Genomic DNA, 20576 nt, shown 5'->3' with positions numbered 1-20576 from the left:
TCTCTAATAAAAGCGGAAAAAGAGACATTTCTTTCTCTAGAGACACATCTAATTACGAACTAATATCAGCTTTAAAGAAGACATATGCACATATGACAAGACTCTGGAGCATATGTGTGAGTCTGTGTGTGTGTGTGTGTGTGTACATGCGTGCGTGTGTGTACAGTGTGTGTGTACACTTGTGCACAGAGGAACATATGACTGATTTCACACATAGGTATGCATGTATACACACTACATGGTAGTGTATTTTGTGCTCACACACCCGCAGACTATATATACATGCAATACTAAATGAAAACAGACAATCCACAAATTGAATCAAACTAAATCTAGCATATGCACTACCACAGCTGAACTTCTGCATCAATTGTTGCTCTCTCTTATCCACAAAACAAGCAACATGTGTGCCTGAAGCACTCTCATCTGCATCTGTCCATGTCAGCCCATCCTTTTCCTTACCTGAATGAATGTCCACGACACAGAGATTAAGTAGTTAACTTCTGGCATTTCAGCTCAAAGTCAAGCATGGGAGCAAAATAAAACTGAATGAGAGCGTTGAGTTCTCTGGCAGTCCTCTGACACTGCCTGTTCGACAGAGAAACAGACAGTGGGGACACTTTGTGCTCCTGCGTTGCTTGCCTGAGTGCCTTAAAATCCACTGCAAGCAGACAGTCCACTAGTGAGTCCTGGGTATCAGTGCTGGAGGCTTTGATCAGTATGAGCTGCACAGGCAGAAAAACCTGTCAAGATTTCCATGGAAGAATGGCAGAGAGGAAGCCAGCCTTGGGAATGTGGGATGCGAGGATGCAAGGCAGAGAAGCCACTCGTACCGCATGCTCCCTCGCTCCCCCTCTCTCTCCCTCATTCACTCGCTTACTGCCTGCTCCAGTATGTGTGTAAACAGAGGAGAGAACGCGGTACTCCAGTCTCCGCCTCCTTCCAAAAATGCCTAATAATAGCAGCAAATCAAATGTCTGCTGCAGCAGAGGCTGGGAAGGACAGGGGGCCCTTATTGGCTAGGAGATGTACAAAGTGGGCCGGGCTACGTGTTTCGGAGGCGGATGTCGGGTGATGCACCATGTGCACCAAGTTTGAAGAAGATATGAAGGAAAAGCTTTGAATGGATGGGTGGGATTTCATTCATGTAGCCAAAAATAAAAACAGCACACTATGTACCACAAATGTGGGAACATCAACCATTATAATGTGATCATTACCAGAAAAGTAAACAGATACAAAAGCATTTTGACACAAAAAAAGCTTTATGTTTATTGATACTACCATGATTTTGATACCGTCAACTCCCTAAATATAGTAAATAGGAATGAAGTGATGGCTGTAAGTCGCACACTGTGATGAGGTTTTTGTTTATTACAACATTACTGGTGATGACTGTGAACCAATCCACCCCAAATACATTACTACTAGGGTAAAATGAGCATTTCCTTAACTAAGAGAGATCATTAATGTTTCAGTGATCCAAAGAGGTCTTATTCTTCTTCAAAGAGACTCTCTGGGCTCAGTAGAGTTTTACTTTAAACTGAGCTGTTTGATAAAGCTGTCAGTGATGTAGAAACAATGCTTGCCCATGCCCCTCATGTGCCTGCCTTTGTTCTCAATCTTCCCCACTGACTGAAGCTGCTCATTGACTGATCTGCAGCAATGGGGGTTGCCTCCCATGAAACTCTGCCCGCTGCCACGTGTGTGTGGCGTGTGTAATGGTATAGGTATCAGGGCAAGCACTATATGTGACAGGAGGAAGTGTCTCTGTGTGTGTGTGTATGTGTGACGTATATGTTAGTATGAAGCGCACGTGTATGTTGTGTGGGTGGGCTAATCATGGAATCACATGAGCAATGGACTCGAGTCTGAGAAAAGGAAGAGGTGGGGGATGGGAGGAGAGGAATACATGGAGGACGGAAGGATGGATAGGGGATGCCGTTTCATCTTCAGCTCCCACTACCTCATTCACATTTTTCTGCACATGAGCGGGGGAAGGGTGTGTGTGTCTAGTCTCTATTTGCATGCATGAAACCATCCCACTCATTCATGGAATGAAACCCTCTTCCATCTACTGTGGGTTGGGAGATTCCATTCATACTTTCATGAACGCTGATGGATTCTGTGTATTAGTCAGCTTTCAGCTTTATTTAGGAAATGGATAATTTCTGTTAGAATTCATCACACGCAGTCTCTGGCTTACTTGGAATGCATTCTAATTTGAGCAGAAAACAACTGTGCAGAGCCACAGATTATTTACTCTTAACGTATAACGTCAACAAAGTGATTAACATGTCTTATATATTGCCTTTTATTATTCATTTTTCTAAAAAATGCTGAGGCATTTCAGCTAAAACAGGAAATGCAATTTGATTAGATTAATTTGACAAAGTCTGACCATAATCTCTTAAGTAGCAGTTACAGTGGCAGTGGAGAAAAAAAGTGGTTGAAAGGATCAAATAATATCCAAGAAAAACAAGATATTTTAATGATTTTGAGCTAAGATTAAACAGCTTGAACAGGCTGTGATAATGTGATGGATTTTCAGATACTGTCATATTATTTTCTTTGTCGAGTATGTGAATTTTTGCATATAAAATAATTTTCTGAAGTGTAATTAAAGCAATATTCAAATTGCGTATGACCTGGTTGAATCATAGGACAGCTGAGCTGAGGGTCATTGGACCTATTGTACCTTGTTAGTGGAGCTCAGACTAGCTGCACTAAACATGGAAACAAGAGGCACATGACTAAGAAGACCCCCCCAGGGTAGTGAACCACACCAGAGTTTAGAGTGAGTGCAGTCTACTGCAACCTTGTACTGAAACTGATTGTATTAAATGTTAAACTCCACTATTTGGCTGTGTATCTTGTTGGTAAGGCATTGTGTGTCTTGTTTTGGGTTTTACTGCACCGTATGGAAGTTTGGAGTATATCATGTTGGGGTACACTATACTATAATATATGCTGTGGTAGGTATGCACATGATGTCAGTGTGTTATTACATGCTTTACTGGAAACCACAACCACAACTGAATATCTTCAAGAATCTATTGCTAATACCAGAGGACTGCCCAGCTCATCAGGTTGAGGTATAATACACAGGACTACTGAGACATGCTACACTTTATCACTCTGTTAGCAGAGTACCTTGTTGGAAGCCATCTCGCTGACAGAGTGTCGCGTTTTGAGAGTCTCTAGTTGATCCAGACACCAGTCGAGCTCATCCAGTGTCTCGATGGCCAGCTGCTGGTGAGGCTCCTCTGTCATAAATAAACACATGGCATGACGACATGGATTTAACTCTGAGAAACCAATCACTTATCATTCATAACTGAAAAAAGATCTCTAGTTCAGAATAAATAAAAAATGTCTAGAATCCTGTTTCTCATCCCACAGCCCTTAATGAGTTGCAGGCCTATTGCTGGTGTTTGTTCATAAAAAAAAATATTGGTGAGCTTAGTCAACAGAGACAAGTCAACAGCGTTTCATTTTGGTAACGTCCTAAAGATCTCCCTGTACGAACAAGGTCAATGTTCATTACGAACCATCTATAAATAAAAAGTTCATTCTAATACCAGTATTCACCTGCAAGGCTGGTCTTGCACATGGATGGTGGGTTGCTGCCCGAGGAGCGTGTCCTGTAGGCGAAAAATTCAAATCAGTTTGAGAGCAGGGATAGGATGTACCATGACTACAGTATGATCATATCTCCAGCTGTTAAATAACAATGAGATTACAAATATATTAATCCAGAACCTAAAGATATTTTCTATAAAAACCTACTTGCTGGCTGTGCGATCCTGCTGGCCGGTTATCACTGCAAAGTTACTACGGACAGTCCTAAGGCTGGCAAGGACCTATAAGATAGGTACAATAATCTGAATACATAAAAAGCAATCAACATACATTTCTTAGATCATGAAACTACAGTTACTGAATGGAGGAAATATGGAAGAACAAAAAAATGTAAAACTGCTGAATTGTACTCTTTGATTTGAGGCAGCTGATGTAGCAAGGTTAACTGTTGTGTCACAATGAAACATTTTCTTTCAGCATCTTGTGAGCATGTGTCTGGTCTAGTTTTGATGAAAGACTGAAAGGAAGATGGCCTTTCATTCACAGCCCTAAGATACTGGGAAATGCCTTCACTTCATTCATCTTGAACTAGGTCAAAAGCTTCCTAATACGAATTGTAGACAAGCCTTTGAAACCAGATATTGCGCCTCTCATCCTGCTTGTGCATGCATGCACATAGACATTAGCCCCTCCCTGGCTCTTGCCATCCTCTAGTACTGCTGGCATCACTGTAAAACTGGCACTGCTGTATAAGTGAGTCTGTTTCTAGCCATCCAGCTCCTAAGTGAACACATGGGAAAAGCACACCAACGGATAACGTAGTTGGTCAGGACAGCATGGTGCTGCAGTATTGGGTTCACTGCTTGCTTCACTTTGTAAAATGAGTACAAATGTGACGCACATCCCACGTAAGGACCGGCCGTGCCATGTAATGCCAGTGGGATGCCCAGGCCTGATACCAGGCCAACATATCGCTAAGGGCTGTTCCGGTGGAACCATTTCTGGCTCTGCTGTCTGGCAGAGCATATGCTCTCAAGAGATATCCTCTCTAGAGGTTAGTGTAGACCTGCTGTCTTTAGTTAGTCTTTAGTCAAACAATAATATTTTTTTCTCAAGTGAGCATTTAGCACATTTCCAAATACCAGAATGAAACAAAATAGCTTAATCATTTATTTTTGGATAGAGTTAACTGTAAATATTACAGGACTCACCTGTGCAAATGGTGTTACAATCATGTCTTCTGTGTGTCTACAATGTAGAACAAAACATAGGGAGAAAAAGGCTCATGAAAAATGGACAAAACACATGAGACAAAAGACAGTCAGTGTATAGCATAAGCTATATAAGTTTATTTTGAGAACATAATGCTGTATGATTCTTTGGTTTAAAAAACACTGAACACTCAATAACTGGGTGAATCAAACTGCACCTAAGTGTGGTGTATCATTTGCAGATTATGAAACAATCAGGATGCTGAGTGTTGTGTCTGTGAAACCCTGCAACTTAGGACAAAACCTAGACAAAATTAGTTGTCATAATTAGTTGTCAGTAACCCTCATTCAGCACTTCAGTAAAGATCAAGCTAGGTCAAACAAAAACATGTCATGCATTGAATGTACAGTGAGAGTGTCAGTGAGGCAAGGGGTGGGGTTTGGTGGAAGGGTGGGTGACATGTAATAGGTGTGAACTGGGAAAAATACACAAGTAAAGACACAGAGAGTGTTATTACACTTGGTTGTCTGATTAAGCATGACATGCAAAAAACAAAACTACAACAAAATAAAACTGGGTGTTTCAGGGGTCTTATGGGACCACAGGTGAAAAACCAAGCCATCATTTTTAGTCACGTTTGTCAGGAGGGATGTGGGAAGTGGCCATGAAACCAATCTAGAGCGAATGCAGGAGAGGACTTTAGGGGACAAAGTCAGTGTTTTCATTTTTTTTCTTTTATCGTGTACTTCTCACCGAGATGACAACCAGTTGACTTCCCAGTGCTTCAAGCTTTCTTCCCTTCAAAAACAGATAGGCAAGAGTAGATGAGGAGACCTGTGACTGATCATTTCACAAACTAAAAGGTGTTTAGACATTATAGGGGGAAAACTGGCTCTGGGACATACTGGAATAATAAACAACAAAAAAAGAAACAACATAACACAAAAAGTGGCCCCTTTTTTCCAATAGGTTGTAATCCTAGTGAAGCAGAGTTGACATGCAAGCGTTCCGGGATGGAAAGAACAGCTGGTCGCAGTAATATGGGGCTTTTCGAGGCTGATGATCTGACTGTGGATTTTCCAAACCCACACAATGTGCACTACAGTATAATATTGCATTTTAAGCTAATAAAATTGACAGACCAGGATAAGAAATGCATCAAAATGCGCTCAGGGTAGACCCTTCTTAGCTATCTATTTTTGTTGGATTACTGTTGTGTCCATTCAACTCACTGTGCAGAATTGGTTTGAATTATGAAAACAATGCCACGGAAAGAGAAAACACATCAGCTAAAATGGTGAGCTCCTTTGGCTTCATAGTACTCTCTAAGAATCCAAGAAAAACACAAGAAAGACTAGTTTCAGGTTGGCATGTTTGAGTATAAGTTTGCAACTTATATTCAGTCTTAAGACTGAGTACAGGTCCTCTTGCATGTAGCCCATAACAAAACACTCTGAGCATCATTCCTTTTTGTCGAGGTTGAGATCCGGGCTGTATGCTTTTGCCTCTATATAATGAGCTGTGATATTTTCATTTCATGGGTGCATTAAGGAGGTTTGGTCACACAATAAAATGTGAATTTGATAGGATTTTTTCCTCAAGCCGTGCAGCCTGACATGGATAAAAAAAAAATTCTTTTCATGTTGTGGAAAAAGTGTTCTTCATGTCGTAGCTGCAGGTGTGTGCAGAACAGTTGTACTACATAGTCAGGATTTCAGGAGAGGGACACAATGTGAAATTTAACTTCCAATGCAGCAGGTACTGTAGAAATTGTAGGTCAGTGAGATGACTTAAGAGGGTAGGTTAAGAATGCTATATCCTTCTAGAAATAAGCTGGGAATAACAAATACTGTTCAAAATGATATCACTTGTCAAACTGTTAAATGGACATACCATAACACCAGTATCAACCCATGGAACAACTGAACATGGAAGTGAACTTACAGGTCACTGGCAGTGGAGGAGTTTCTGGACGGAACCTTGGGCGACAGGTCAAAGTCTGAGTCAGAGCGGTAGAGAAAGGACTCACGCCGCTGGCTGTGGGGAAAGTTGGCCTGTATGACCAGACCAGAGCCAGGGCTGGCCTGTGGGTCCAAGGGGCTGCGCCCCACTGACAAGCCATTCTCCACATCAAAACTACAGAAAGAGAGAGAGTGAGAGGGACAGACAGAGAATTAGCTATGTACAGTACATCTATCCCACAGAAATACTGTATTTAGCACCTGGCTGATGCTACAGAGCAGAGTTACACTACTTGCTGAGCTTGACAGTACAGTGAAATCACTTATTAGTGTAAACAATCTTTAACAAAGTTAACCATCCATCCATCATCCATCATCAACCCATCAACCTATTATCCATCCATCCATCCATCCATCCATCCATACGTCCATCCATTCATCCATCCAGTTAGCCAGCCAGCCAGTCCTTGCTTTAGGGTATTCTACCATCATTCAGAAATGTAGAAATCTTTTTCCCATTATAGCACATCAAAATTGCCACTCAATAAATCAAGGATATCTCCTCCCACTGTCCACTGAGCAGGCGACAGTAAACATGTCATTCCCACAACTGATGCAATTATCAGCTGGGCAAATCAGTAGTAAATATTTTACCCTGTTGTTTATTGTGAGAAACAGGAATAACTGTTTCATTTGTTTTTTTTTTTCTTTTGACCTGATTGGGAGAATATGAACTAAATACATGTAATAATCCAAAGTCAAAAATATCACCAAGTGTTCATCACCATGTAAAATCTTTTCAGCAACGCTGGCAAAAATACAGGAAGTGGTGTAATTTAGCAGGAGGCATAACCAGTATAAATAGATAAAGAGCACAATAGGCGCTAAAAATGACAAATTTAGGAGGGTGACAAAAAGGACATGCCATGTGAAATATGTGGGAAGCAGTTATCACGCTGATGTAAACCACAAAGTGAGCTAAAAATGAGAATTTATTTTAAGAAGGTGCCAAAACAGGATAGCACTTGCATTTGGTCAGACAATGCAGTCTAACTAAAAAAGCAAGAGTGCACTGAGAGATGTGTGAGAACCATAGAAACTGAATGGTTTCTACATCTATGGAGAGAGCTGGCTGCCTATGGATGGTCTCCCCGCTGTAGTGGTGCTGACCATTGGAGTACCTGACCCACAAAGCCATTCCCATTACATGCATCATCAAATCAGATCTCTCTTTCCCTGCGTCCTCTAAAAACCTGAAATAGATCAACTCACCCAAAACCTCTCTGACACAATCACATCAATTCCAGCCATACTTGTCAGTACTTCAGTGGTACTTGAGCTGAACAAGCACAGATACTGACCAGCCTCTGTAGTGGTCAATAAACAATTGCAAGGTGTGCTGAATCAAATGCTCCTTGTATAGGGCTAAAGATTATAAGAGACAATATTACAACAATAATAATAGACTGTCGATGGAATCAAGATTGTGAAGGAGATCTTCACAATCTTGAATCGAGTAGCCTGATCTCACTGATGGGTAGCATCACACAGGCAACAAAGCAGTGTGTGTGTGTGTGCACATACAGAGGACTAGATGTCCGTATGTGTGCGCGGAGAAGGACTATTGGTGCCTGCTGGTATAAAATTAGCATCAAAGTATTGACGTGGGGTCATGTGAGAGTGTGTCTAAAAATAGCCTGGTGGTCAGGTGAGGAGGAGTTCCTCCTGATCAAACATGATCTGACTACAGAGAAAAACACCAAATAAAGGCACGGAGGCCGTTTTGCACAGTCTGGGCACGTTTCAGCCTTGATCCACATCTCTATTTTCCCACAGCCCCTCTGCTGACATGCGAACCCAGAGAGCCTCTGTCAGCCTGCAGCTCAGCTTGGCAACACGGCTCCTTTTCTAAACAGTCTGAGGAACTCCAGAGTTGAAATTCATTCTTTAGCAAAACAGCTATTAGCAAATTGCAGAGGATCTTGGACAGGCAAAAACCAAGACATGCACTCAGTGTTTTCTGGAATAAATACAACAGGGGAAGTGATGCTGAAATATAAAAATACCCATAGCCAAGGACCCAACACAAACAAAAAATTGGAATTATGCAAAAGCGCTAGCTGAAGATGTCTGTTACTGATATGTAAATGAAAGAGCATAACATAATACGCAAATATTAGTAAAGTCACTAGTATGCCAGGAATCCCAAGACAGAGTGTTGTAATGGCAAGCAATAATTTTTACCTCGAAAAAGCTGTTACAAATGGTGAGAGTTTTAATGACACTCATAAGGCTCAAGATACAAAATATCACAAGCTATAAAAGTTACTGCAGCTAACTGGTGTGTGCGTCTACTGAATAACTGCCTTCCACATTGCTTTTCTGCTTGCAGACATTGTACAATTGCACAGGTTAATACATTATACTACTGATGATAATACTATTATCTCAGGTAAATCAACCTGCAATAGGATAAATACCAATAGTAGTGTAATACACTTAGTTTGATTGCATAGCAACACACACAGGGCTGATTTACAGTCCTCTAGTAGTAGACGTGCAGCAAATGCAGCATGCTGAAATTCCATTCATTCCTTTTCCATCTCTTCCTGCAGCATCCCTCTGCTGTCTCTGCCTGGGATGCTGCATGAGGACAAGACGTTGGTGTGTTACTGGCTATTACATAACACAAGCTGAACAGAAGCCCCCATCCCTCCATTCATGTGACAGATACAGACACACTGACTGCACTATACATAGCCAAACAGAGAAACCAGAGAGGAGAGCAAAGAGAGAGAGAAGGGGACTGAAGTAAAATGGGGCCAAGAGAAAAACAGAGTGAATGAAATTTGGGGAGAAAGAGAATACAGATTGTTGTGTGTTCAGCGCTGAGACACACGTTAAGGCCTTGTGGTCTTCACTGTACACTGTGTGACTGAATTCAAACTGACTTGAATGAGTTACTGGTTTGCAGTAAGTGCAAATATATCAGTGTATCTTTAATATATATATATATATATATACACACACAACTATATATCTATATCTATATATATATAGATATGTATGTGTGTGCGTATATATGTATATAATGTATATGTATATATGTGTTCTAGTTATTCTATTATTTGCATCTTCCTACTTGGTCATCATATCCACATTACTGTTATACATTATCAACTCTATATTGTGTATAGATGTGGACTGTAAGCAAAGTTCATCGTTCCTCCGCAGTTGCTGCATTTTAATTATATCTGCAGTTGGGGCTTGACTCTCTTCCATGTCTTCATCTCTCCTCTCTTCTCTCTCGCCATCATTGTGCTTTCTGTCCTCCCTAATGATGCTGCTCCCCTGGCTGTTCCTGCGTGCTCTGACCATAAACTCGTTTCTATTTTTGTTTCTGCGCCACGCTTCTGTCTCTATGCAGCTAAATTTAGCCTCTTCGTGAGTGGGGAATAGACTGAGAGAGGCAGCGATACATCTAAAAATAGGATCTCAGGTGGAGCACAACCCCAAACCCCCATGCTCCCCCTCCTCTCTCTCTCTCTGTCCCTTTCTCCCTCTGCATCACAGAGAAGCAGATTCTTCCTTCCATTCATGAATATTTATGGAGGGGTTTCTATTTGAAGCAGATGCCAAGCTAAAATTAGATCACTGATCAAAATATTGCCCACGTCTTTTCCTCACCGCTACTTCACTTCTAGTCCCCCCAGCCCACCTCGTTCTCTTTCTCTCTCTCTCTCAGCTGTTGCAAGTTCAAAGCAGGCAAGTGAATGTAGAACCCTGAATTATTCATCACACTGGACTATTTACCTTTCACTTGAATACTATGTACAATACTACGGCGGACACAACATATGCCTTGCACTGTGTCACTGATAGTACAAATGAACACAGTGAATTTCACTTTTGGTCCATGTAAAGGTTTCCATCTATGTCAGTGTTTTAGACTGTGATAAATAGAGGTAAACGGCTTTTTCATTCAATGAATTCATTTGCATATTTCAAAAGAGCAACTAAATTCAAAACCATACACCAAAAGTTCATGGTCAACTCTGTAATTCTGTCCCACAACAGTTTTCACACACAACAAAAAGGCAGCGATTGCTTTTATTTTCTATTTTTTTCCAGCCAAGGTTAACTAAGTACATTTCCTCTTTTCAGCCACATCCTACTTCACACTAGCAGGTGCATGTAGATTCACATCTTGGAGGTGCTGCATATAACCAGTCTTTTAGTGTCGTTTGCAGTGCTCCATTGTGCATGGAAATGAATGAGCGTGCACTCAAACCAAATGTATGCTAAATGTGCTGTGGCATGTTGTGTTTTCAAGAGGTCAAAGGTCAGTGCTTGGGCTTAGCGTGCAAATTGTCAGGACAGGAAGCTCCCATTGAACCACCATGGCTGTTTGGACGCCTGGACTTCAAAAATGACTCCATTGTCTTCCAGTGTTTCACATGCCACCGTGCTGCACCCGCCTACCTTCCCTGCCACCCTTACACCCTCCCTCCCATCCCGCCCGACTCAGCCGTAAGTGTCAAAAATAAAGAAAACAGAACAAAGAAAATGATTGTGTTGAATGGGCGTGTATTTGGCAATACACTACATAAACTGGTGAGTGATGGTGAGTTGGTGAGTGGAACTGGTGAGTGATGGTGAGTTGGTGAGTGGAAATACATCCTTCTTACAAATTGAACTGAAACGTATTCATTCTCATGACAGGGTCCCTCTACTGGGCTTTGGTGAAATCGCAAGAAAATGCCACCTTGGATGCTGCTGTTAAAAATGAAAATATATGGGTGGGATCAAATATTACAAGATTGTGAACAGAAGAAATGGATGAAGTTATATGATAGGCAGCAAGCAAGCTGGAACACATGCCCCTCCTTGGGATTAGATATGGTTACATAGATCCATCTCTATCACATGGCTCCTCATGTCTGTCGCAAAACTACTTTGGGCTATAAATTCACACACTAGGTGACATTCAAACATACACACTCTTACACAAACACAATTACTCACACACACCTGATTCCTTTCTCTTGCCTAAAAAACCAACTCTAGCCAGCATTCCTGGGCATCATAAAGCCTTTAAAAAAAGAGAGAAAAGAGAGAAGTATGTTACGGCGCTTGCTATTTAAGCGGCTGGCTGGTAAGAAGTATGATTGATGGTAACCTGTCAATGGCCCTGATACTTGACACCCCGCCTGCGTCACCGCCTGTCAAGGCAACGTCAATCCCATCTGGGGAGCATTATAATACAAGTGCTGTACAGGGCAGAGACAGGGAGGGAGGGAGAGAGAGAGAGGAGATAGACCTGTAAACCAGGGCAAGCTGTCATCTGAACCTTCATTCATCATTCCCAGGCCTTTGCTGTGACACAGTCAGAGGTAGAATTAGTTACATAGAATTAGTTAGACCAGAGCAGACTTGCATGACCAGTTCAGCCATTTATTCAACAGACATTTAGAGACACAGGAGAAGATGTATTACATGTGCTGCAGATGGCCTCTGTTTAAGCAATGACTGACTGTATTTGATTTATTTATTCAGCATTATATTTCAATGGAATTTTAAGTTGCATCTATTACTTTGTAGGAGGGCATGAATGCAAATCTGAAAAACAAACAACGGCAAAAGCGTAACTAACAAAAATGAGTTATGCTGTGGTTTAATTTAGCATTTCAATACAAAATACATAATTCAAAACACCACCGCATCTGAACATGACACGTTCAAAAATGTTTTGGTGCAAAGAGGGATTTCATATTAGCCTACGGAGACCACAGAGTTCACAAGAGAGGCTGAGAGTCCACACCCTGAAGCTCAACACAGAGAGGGAAGTCAACCGTGGATGTAGGAAATCAACTATGTGGTAAATCTGGCTAAGTTATAAGGCAACTTAGCCAGCTGGCTAAGTTATAAGGTAGCTTTTAAAACTTTTGGAGAAGACTGCAAATACACCACAGAGGTCAAAAAGCATTTTTTTTTTTTTTTATGTAAATCAGTTTTTACGCATCAGTGATCAGTGTTGGTAATAAGGCATGTCTGGATGTGGTTGCATGTGAATGGGGCTGTAGTACTGTATGCTGTTGACCCTGACAGGGGAGGAAGAGCCTCTCTGTTTGTTTATCTTGCTCTTCCTCTCCTCTCCTGTGATATCAAGCAATATGGCCACATGGCAACTAAGTGTTGAGGTAGAATAAGACACGCGCATGTGTCTTATTCATGTCCTCTATGTGAAGATACATAAGTTTATACTTATTACCTCCTATGGAGCTCTAATCCTTTGCTAACTTCTGGCTGAACCTGTATAAAACAGCTGCACCACTGATGGCTGGGAACATGTCCATGTTTCTACTCAGCCAGAAATCATGTTAAGAAACATTATTAGCACTGATTAATACAATTCCATTAAGTGTCAACTACGAGCATTTATGAAAAAAAAAAAAGTTTTGGAAACTATCAGAGCCTTATTTTCCATGGCATTTGATGTATTGCACTACATGTTGCATGCTGCCATCATCTTGCCACTGTTGGACACTGCTGAACTTTTCTGTATTATCCTGAACAAGTGTATTTTATAAGTGCAAATGCTTTTATAAGTGCAAATGCTTTTCTTAAAGCATTGTCAACATAAACTAAATTAAACTCTTCATCGACGGCACTTAAAACTGGTTGTATGAACAGAAGTCAGCAGGGACACATTAGATTCAGCTCCTATCTCCCTTCTTGTCTTTGTTCCTATTGTTACAAATCAAGGAAAAGTATACACCCTGCACACACATGCATAAGAATCAGTGATTCCAGAAAGTATTAAAGAACAGCAAAGAATGTCTGAAATTCAACCATTTTGGCACTGTATTATTTTTGCCACCAACACAAGAGAATATAGAGCCAATACAAAATATCAGTGTTGAAATTATTGCAACTTATATATAACTATATAATTTATGTCTATTGTTCATAATCAGGCAGTGCAAAATGGTATTTAAAAGAAAATGGTGCTAGGAAACCCAAGAGAAAGGCAGGAACATAGAATTATTTCACTGACCTTTGCATAAGCAAGTCAAAGCCTTATGGGAAATATAATGGGTCAACTTTGTACAGACCCAGTGATGTGAAACGACTGCACTGTTTTTTTTTGGTAGTGGCTTTATAGACAGGAAGTGTTTGCCATAGGAAAAAGGTAAGTTATGATTTCCTTGAACAGTTAAGGGTTGTTTTTATGACTACAATGAATCATTTTAAAAATATATCTTTGAAATGTAACTTGCCAGGAAATAAGATTGAAAAAAAAAAAAAAAAAAAAAAAAAAGATTGGTTAAAGAAATAGCAAAAAATGGCTTGATTCCAAGCCCAATAAAAGTTATGTTCGATATTATCAGGTCACAGACACACACAGACACACACACACACACACACACACACACACACACACACGGACACATGCGCATACCAGCAACAGGTGTGTTTCAAAGCCAGCAATATTCATTGAAGCCAGGTAATATTATAGAACTGATAGCAACAAGTTAGTTGCAAAACATTGCATTTAAGTGTGTACGCACATACTCTGTGTGTGTGTGTGTGTTCACTGTAGTATTTGACTCAAGTATAAGGTGTGCAGTCTACTATGATGAATAAATCAGATCACTATGTTTGCTCTCTCCTGCTACAAAATCAGAAGAGGTAACAGAGAGAAAATACAGAGACGAACAGAGAAAAAGAGACAAGAATACTAATTTATGTGTCATTTGGTCATTTCATGTGTACTATATTCTCAGAGTGTCCCTGTGCTCTTTTTCTGATTGCTGTAATCACTGTCTCTGAGCGCAAGCCTCTTCCTCAGATCTTTCCTTTGGAAAACAAGAGCGATGCCGTCATGACGCCTGTGGTGGAGGACATGCAGCACACCCTGTCCTCTTTTGTGCTTTACAATGTGGAGCTGTTGCTTTACAACAGTCTCTCCCTCGATTATGCATTGATATGGGCAGCAGGGTTGGTGTCCAACCATACAGCCCAGGTTCAAGCTGAAACTGTGCTGTGACCCAGGTGGGTTTCAGATTTTTTATGCTCTGGAACCCCAAGGTGACTTTCATTACATTGTCAAGCCCAATTTGAAGAGGTTTTGTTAAATAAGGACATTCATATGAAAAGATATTTTTAAGTATGAAAAAGTTAAGGATTAAAATGTTTATATGTCAGTTCTTTATACTTGAACACTGACAAATAGATTCAAAATGCGATTAAAACATGAAATTAACATAAAATTAATCACTTATACATTTTTGGCACCATGAAAAATTTCCAGTAACAATTTATAGTGAAATTATACTGTTCCTCATTTTGTCATGGACACCCTGGAAGCCTATCAAGGACCTCTGAGGATCACTGGACCCCACTATGAAAAGCACTGCACTGATCTGTCAGAGGAGGGGAAGACCAGTTGAAAAGGCCAAAAAAAAAAAAAAAAAACTCCTTTGGGGATAAATAGAGTATCACAAAAACTGTCCTGAAAATCTAAACTCAAGTCAGTCCGAAACAAGAAACTTCTACACCAAATAATGAGCTGTTTAACTGCTTTTATTTCCACATGTGTTAATCAGCTTGGAATATTGTAGAATTTTAAAGTCAATTTGTTGCAAATTACATTACCGCACTTAAATCTTAGTGTGCCTCCTCTGTGGACCATTTCATTTAGTTTAGAAATCTCAGACTAGGTTTTAATAACCACGCTTCCACTGTAAACAGGTTCCTTATGCTGCTTTGTTTTCTCCAAGCTTGAGCTTTTGAATTAGCCTGACTAGTGGCAAGATTGTGCCATAAACTGCAGGACAATGTGCAGACAGTTAGCCTGGAACATCCTACATACTGTACATGATGTACCACTTGACACTGTAACCATTATGCAAGTTGGAGAAGTGCACAGTAGGATAGTGATGACCAAAAACAGGGTCAGACAGAAGTATTTATGTGTCTTCTGTGAATGTGTCATTTCATAAAAAATAATATTAATTAAATATTAAATAAAATAATTAATTAATATTTTTATGTAAGCATTATACTGCTGAAAGTGTATGGTCACTCTAGGTACAATTTCTGTATTGTGCAATGGAAAAAATGCAGGTTATGAGTGCTGGTCGCCCCTTTAATGAGCCTGAACAAACCGGAGACCTGCAGAAACACAACTCATAGGAGAGTCCTCTTCTACCTACAAACAGTGCAAATGGGGCATATCCATCTTTCCATGGAGGAGGGGTGTGCTTTTGTGTGTGTGGACAGGCTCACTCCAACACACACACAAGCTTCCACCCATCCAAAGACAGCCACATATGTGTAAAGTACATTCACACAGACACACACAACGAGGACTGCAGTCTCTGTTATCCTCCAGGATCGTATAGCAGCACAAAGAAAACAGTGAAGTGAGAGGAGAAGAGCTGGAAGCAATGCAATAAAACTGGTGGTTCTGGAGGTGAGAAGAGAAGAGAGACATGAAGAGCGGAAGGGAGGAGGGGAGGAAGAAAAGGTTGAGAAAAGTTCAGAACACAGGGAGGTGAAAGTGTTGCAGTTCAGTCTACATGAGGGAATGATGCTAAGGGTTTCTGAGGTGGCATGACAACAGTGGGACATTGTGTGGGAAAGCAGTGGGGACAAAAAATGTGACAAGGATGGTATCAAAAGATGCTGAAGCTTAATAGGCATCTAGTACTCGGCTATATCATGGTGACATAAATGCATGTCTTTGTAAATGTCTGCAAATTTTCCCTGATTACCATAGAAAACCAAAGCAGAGTTTCAAGTTTCACCAGATTCTTAACCTGCACTAATCATGAACCAAATAAAATGTGTAAAGGCAGTGGATGCAAAGCCAATGGAAGGAGGTAAATGAAGTGAGATAGATACTACCAATGCACAGCACAAAGTGAAAATGACATTTTTCAACTTCAAAAAAATCCCTGGTTTACTAAGGAAAAACAGCTTGTCTGTTTTTTTTGTTTGTTTTTTGTTTTTTTTTTTCAAAACAGATGACAAGCTGTCTGACAAACTGTTATGAAAAGCAAATTATCATGGTGTGTGGTTTTCCTCATCTGTATGCCACAAAATTGTTCATGTACAATGACAGAAACAAAAAGGATAAAGAGGTCAACAGTGCAATCAAACATGCTTCCATGCTATCACTCATGAGTATGAAGAACATACAGTTTGCCTCGCTTCCTGTTTGAATTTAGGGTTACACTACTTAAGTGTTCTTGTGGATATTACATGAAAAAAAATGTCTACGCTTTGGGCACAAAAACATAGCTCACACAGACACATAAACATGGGAGCAAATACACACAGGCACATAGAACCACACGACTTCTCTGTCATGCAACAGAAATGATTTCCATGTCTTTATGTCTGGAAATCTCCTCAATGGAAAGGGAAGTTTCTGGATATTAGAAAAGCATCCACTCCATAAAGCCTGTCACACTGACTCAGTCATGACTTTACTCCGGGTGAGTGAGTGTTACAAATGACCCTACAGAACTCCAGAGATGAGCGTGTGTGTGTGTGTGTGTGCATTGTAGGCTACGTCTTAACGCAAGTATGTAAAGATGTGAGCCCGAATCACATTCCACGAGTGCACCAATGACTGTGCACTTCTGTTTGTTTGTGCATTAATGTTTATCCACATGTCCACTGCGTGTGTGTGTGTATGTGTGGTGTGTGGTGTGTGCATGTGCATGTTTGTGTGTGTCTCCTGCAATCCACCAGCGGGACCTCTTCCTCCTGTCTGTGAGGTAGATAAATGAAGGTCCATGATGCTCTCTGTGGGCTAGACCACCATTAGAAACCACTCAGGCGCTGATTTAAGAAACACTCTGGAAACGCTTCCAGACGCATTTATTACAACAAGCTGCCTTTTGGCTGTGACGATATCTCCCTTCAGCCAGGAGCAGCACTTATACTCTGGGGAGGGCACAGCATGACTTAATAATTCCTGCAAATAAGGTGATTCATATACTGAGACTGAGGGCTTGGATTTGTCTATCAAGAGATCACTGACCTGGGAAATTTAGATAATAACTGACTCCTGGCACAAGCGGTACTTATCTTTCTCAATTCAAACAGTTTATGTCTACAAATTTATCTCTGACAAAAGAAAAGGGAAAAAAACGAACTCCTTGACAGGTTTTGGCATCTTAACTATGTGAGTCGGTCCAACATTCACACCAGGAGATTTTGATAAATCAAACAGATGAAGATCTCTTTTTTCCCCTTTCCTCTTCTCCCAGGTTGAAGAGAATGGAGGAGGGTGTTGGGTTTCTTGAAATGCGATTCTAAAGCTCAACCTCAATTACCTCACTCATACACAACCTGCCAAAACTGTCGTCTCTCTAAAACACTTAATTCGTATTAAATTACTCTATGCATAAATCAAACTCCCCTACTCCCTAACACTGAGCCACCCCACAAAGCTCATAACTGTATGTGCAGTCATTGGCTCATTTAGAAATAATCTTTAGGCTCTTTAGGATTTTTCCATTTCTTTCCTGGTCGCCATAACTTGCATAATGCCCCATGTCATTGCCACTTCATTTTATGCTTGGCCCTGTACAGACACTGTTGAGGGAAATTAGATCAATAATCTGTGGACAGACGGCAGGCTATAAATGGACTAGAGAGCCGAGCCAAGGAACCTGGCTATAACTAATGTAGTTAATTAACCAGCATTTCATTTTCAATTTGACATGAGAAAATATCAAGTTTGACTCTGTGCTGCTTCTCCAAACATATTATTTTACCTTTAACAAACACTAATTCTGTGATACAGCTTGTTGACTTGTGCTTATGAGTAGTATACATTACCATCGGTTTTATATGCATACCTTATCAAATTAGATGTTTATTATCTCCTGTTTTTTAAATCATATTAAACAAAAAAAAATGTTTTCACTAACAACCCCTGTCGTAAATAAATACTCCTACAGCATATGTGATATAGACAGACAAACTATTTTCTAGCGGACATTTCAACCACACTAGTGCAGTACAATAACTTAATAGGTTACTGTACTGGGACATTGAGGAACATGTTGTTCACACCCAATGAAAATGAATGGCAGCGGATGGCCTCTACACTAGGTAGGAAAATAAAGTCTGTTTTTTAAAATTACATAAGATAGTATGCAAAGATAACAAAGAATTATGTAAATGACAAATGAAACCTACACGATTAGCACAAATGAAAAAAACTGGCATTATCCTTTAAACCAAGACATATTTTAATTAAAATGTAAAAAATATATATATATATAGTATTCATGATTTCACCTCTTAAACAAATCATCTTATGTTCTGAGCTGGTGATCAAAGCCTGACTCAGAAAAGATGTGTCACGGGGACTGCTTTCAAACCTTAATTTAGGATTCATAAAAAATTAATTAAAAAATGAAAGGATATGTGAACACAGAAAAGAAAACATCAAAACCCATAAGCCTTTACTGTCAAAGGAATTCAGAGGGAATCCTGTTATCTGTCATCAATTAGGAAAAACAGGTGCTACCTTTAACGCCCCTGTTAAAGTTGAAGAGAGCAGCCAGTAATTGCCATTGGCTAAATAAACCATCAGCACTCATCCAGAGGAAAAAAGAGCACGGTATGTATGGAGAACAGATGTACCCAACACCTCAATTTGTATGGTACGTGTTGTACTCAGACATAACTCACAGACACGTAAAAACACGCATACCCTCACCACAAAAACATGTGGGCAGAAAAGAAGGTATTGTTATCTTCTTCTTGTGTAGTTAACTAAGATACTCGGCCTTTAAATCATGCACAGAGGACATGCAAGACGCTGTGGGTTTGGTGTCTGACGTCAAAAGCTCATGATTTGTACCCATCCTCCCCCTATGGGTTCATCTGATCCCCCTAATAAGCCTTTCCCATGTCTATGTGAGGATGCACCCATGCAGAGGATACTGTACAAGAAGAACTCTGACCTACACGTCTGAGCCACTACATTCCCTCCCTGCACGCAACTTTATTAACTAGCTTCATGTCCTGCTTTATGAGGCCAGGTAGACTCCTGTGACAGGAGGAGAGAGAAAAAGAGAATGAGAATGAGCGAAAGAGACGTGAAAATGAGAGAGTGAAGTGGAAGAGGAAGGAGGAAACTGAAAAAGAGTGGGAGAGGGGGGAAAATTAGGGGAGAGATACTCAGGCAAAAGAGGATGCATTTCAGTTGCCTTAAGATATTTCCCACAGGCCCGACCCTGTGCCAAGACGGAAAAGACTGCCTAAAAACTCAGGAATAATCACGCCATCTATCACTTACAGTTATTTTTCTAACGAGTTAATAAACATCTAAACACAATATTTACTTTAGGAGTCTGCTTCTTGAATACGTCTGTTAATAGATCCCCAAAATGTACACTAACAAGGCTGATAATCTCTGGCGTCTGTGTTTCCTCTGCTCTCCACTACTCCTCTCAGCTTCTCCAGAAAAAGAAAATGGTGGTGGAGTCTGTGTCTAACAGCAAGAGTGATCCTCCATCACCATCAATGGTGCACCCCGAGTAAGATCAATACCTTGACCCAAGTGAACCCTGCTTCCCTATCACTGTAACTACCCTCTGAGGGCACATTAAGTGACTGTCTTCAGCAAGACACTGCTCTTTAAACTGAGTTAAAGCTTTCATGAACTGGGGCAGGTATGAATTTTAGGCTGTTTTTTTGCTGTTTATGGCCTAATTGCGTGGTTAAAAGAACAAAAACTAAAATAACCCAATCCTAAATAAATGACACAATCCATGTAGAGGAGAAAAT

The 20576-nt window shown here is 40.5% G+C and overlaps 1 protein-coding gene across 6 annotated transcripts in view; it reads right to left on the bottom strand.

Annotated features, from left to right (window-relative positions):
- pde4ca (phosphodiesterase 4C, cAMP-specific a) overlaps positions 1 to 20576 on the bottom strand; it is a 54425-nt gene that overhangs the window by 7325 nt on the left and 26524 nt on the right. For 4 of the 6 annotated variants that reach the window (XM_030074391.1, XM_030074392.1, XM_030074396.1 and 1 more), the window contains 6 exons: positions 6739 to 6930; positions 5548 to 5592; positions 4794 to 4830; positions 3790 to 3863; positions 3592 to 3644; positions 3154 to 3266 (listed from right to left, as the gene is read on the bottom strand). In XM_030074391.1, coding sequence (XP_029930251.1) covers positions 3154 to 3266; positions 3592 to 3644; positions 3790 to 3863; positions 4794 to 4830; positions 5548 to 5592; positions 6739 to 6930 — 514 coding nt within the window. The remainder of the gene's footprint in view (positions 1 to 3153; positions 3267 to 3591; positions 3645 to 3789; positions 3864 to 4793; positions 4831 to 5547; positions 5593 to 6738; positions 6931 to 20576) is intronic. The other 2 variants (XM_030074393.1, XM_030074394.1) reach the window with 1 other exon arrangement.

This window comes from Myripristis murdjan, chromosome 17, assembly GCF_902150065.1.
Source record: "Myripristis murdjan chromosome 17, fMyrMur1.1, whole genome shotgun sequence".
Taxonomy (NCBI): Eukaryota; Metazoa; Chordata; class Actinopteri; order Holocentriformes; family Holocentridae; genus Myripristis; species Myripristis murdjan.
This window is presented reverse-complemented; position numbering and strand designations above follow the sequence as displayed.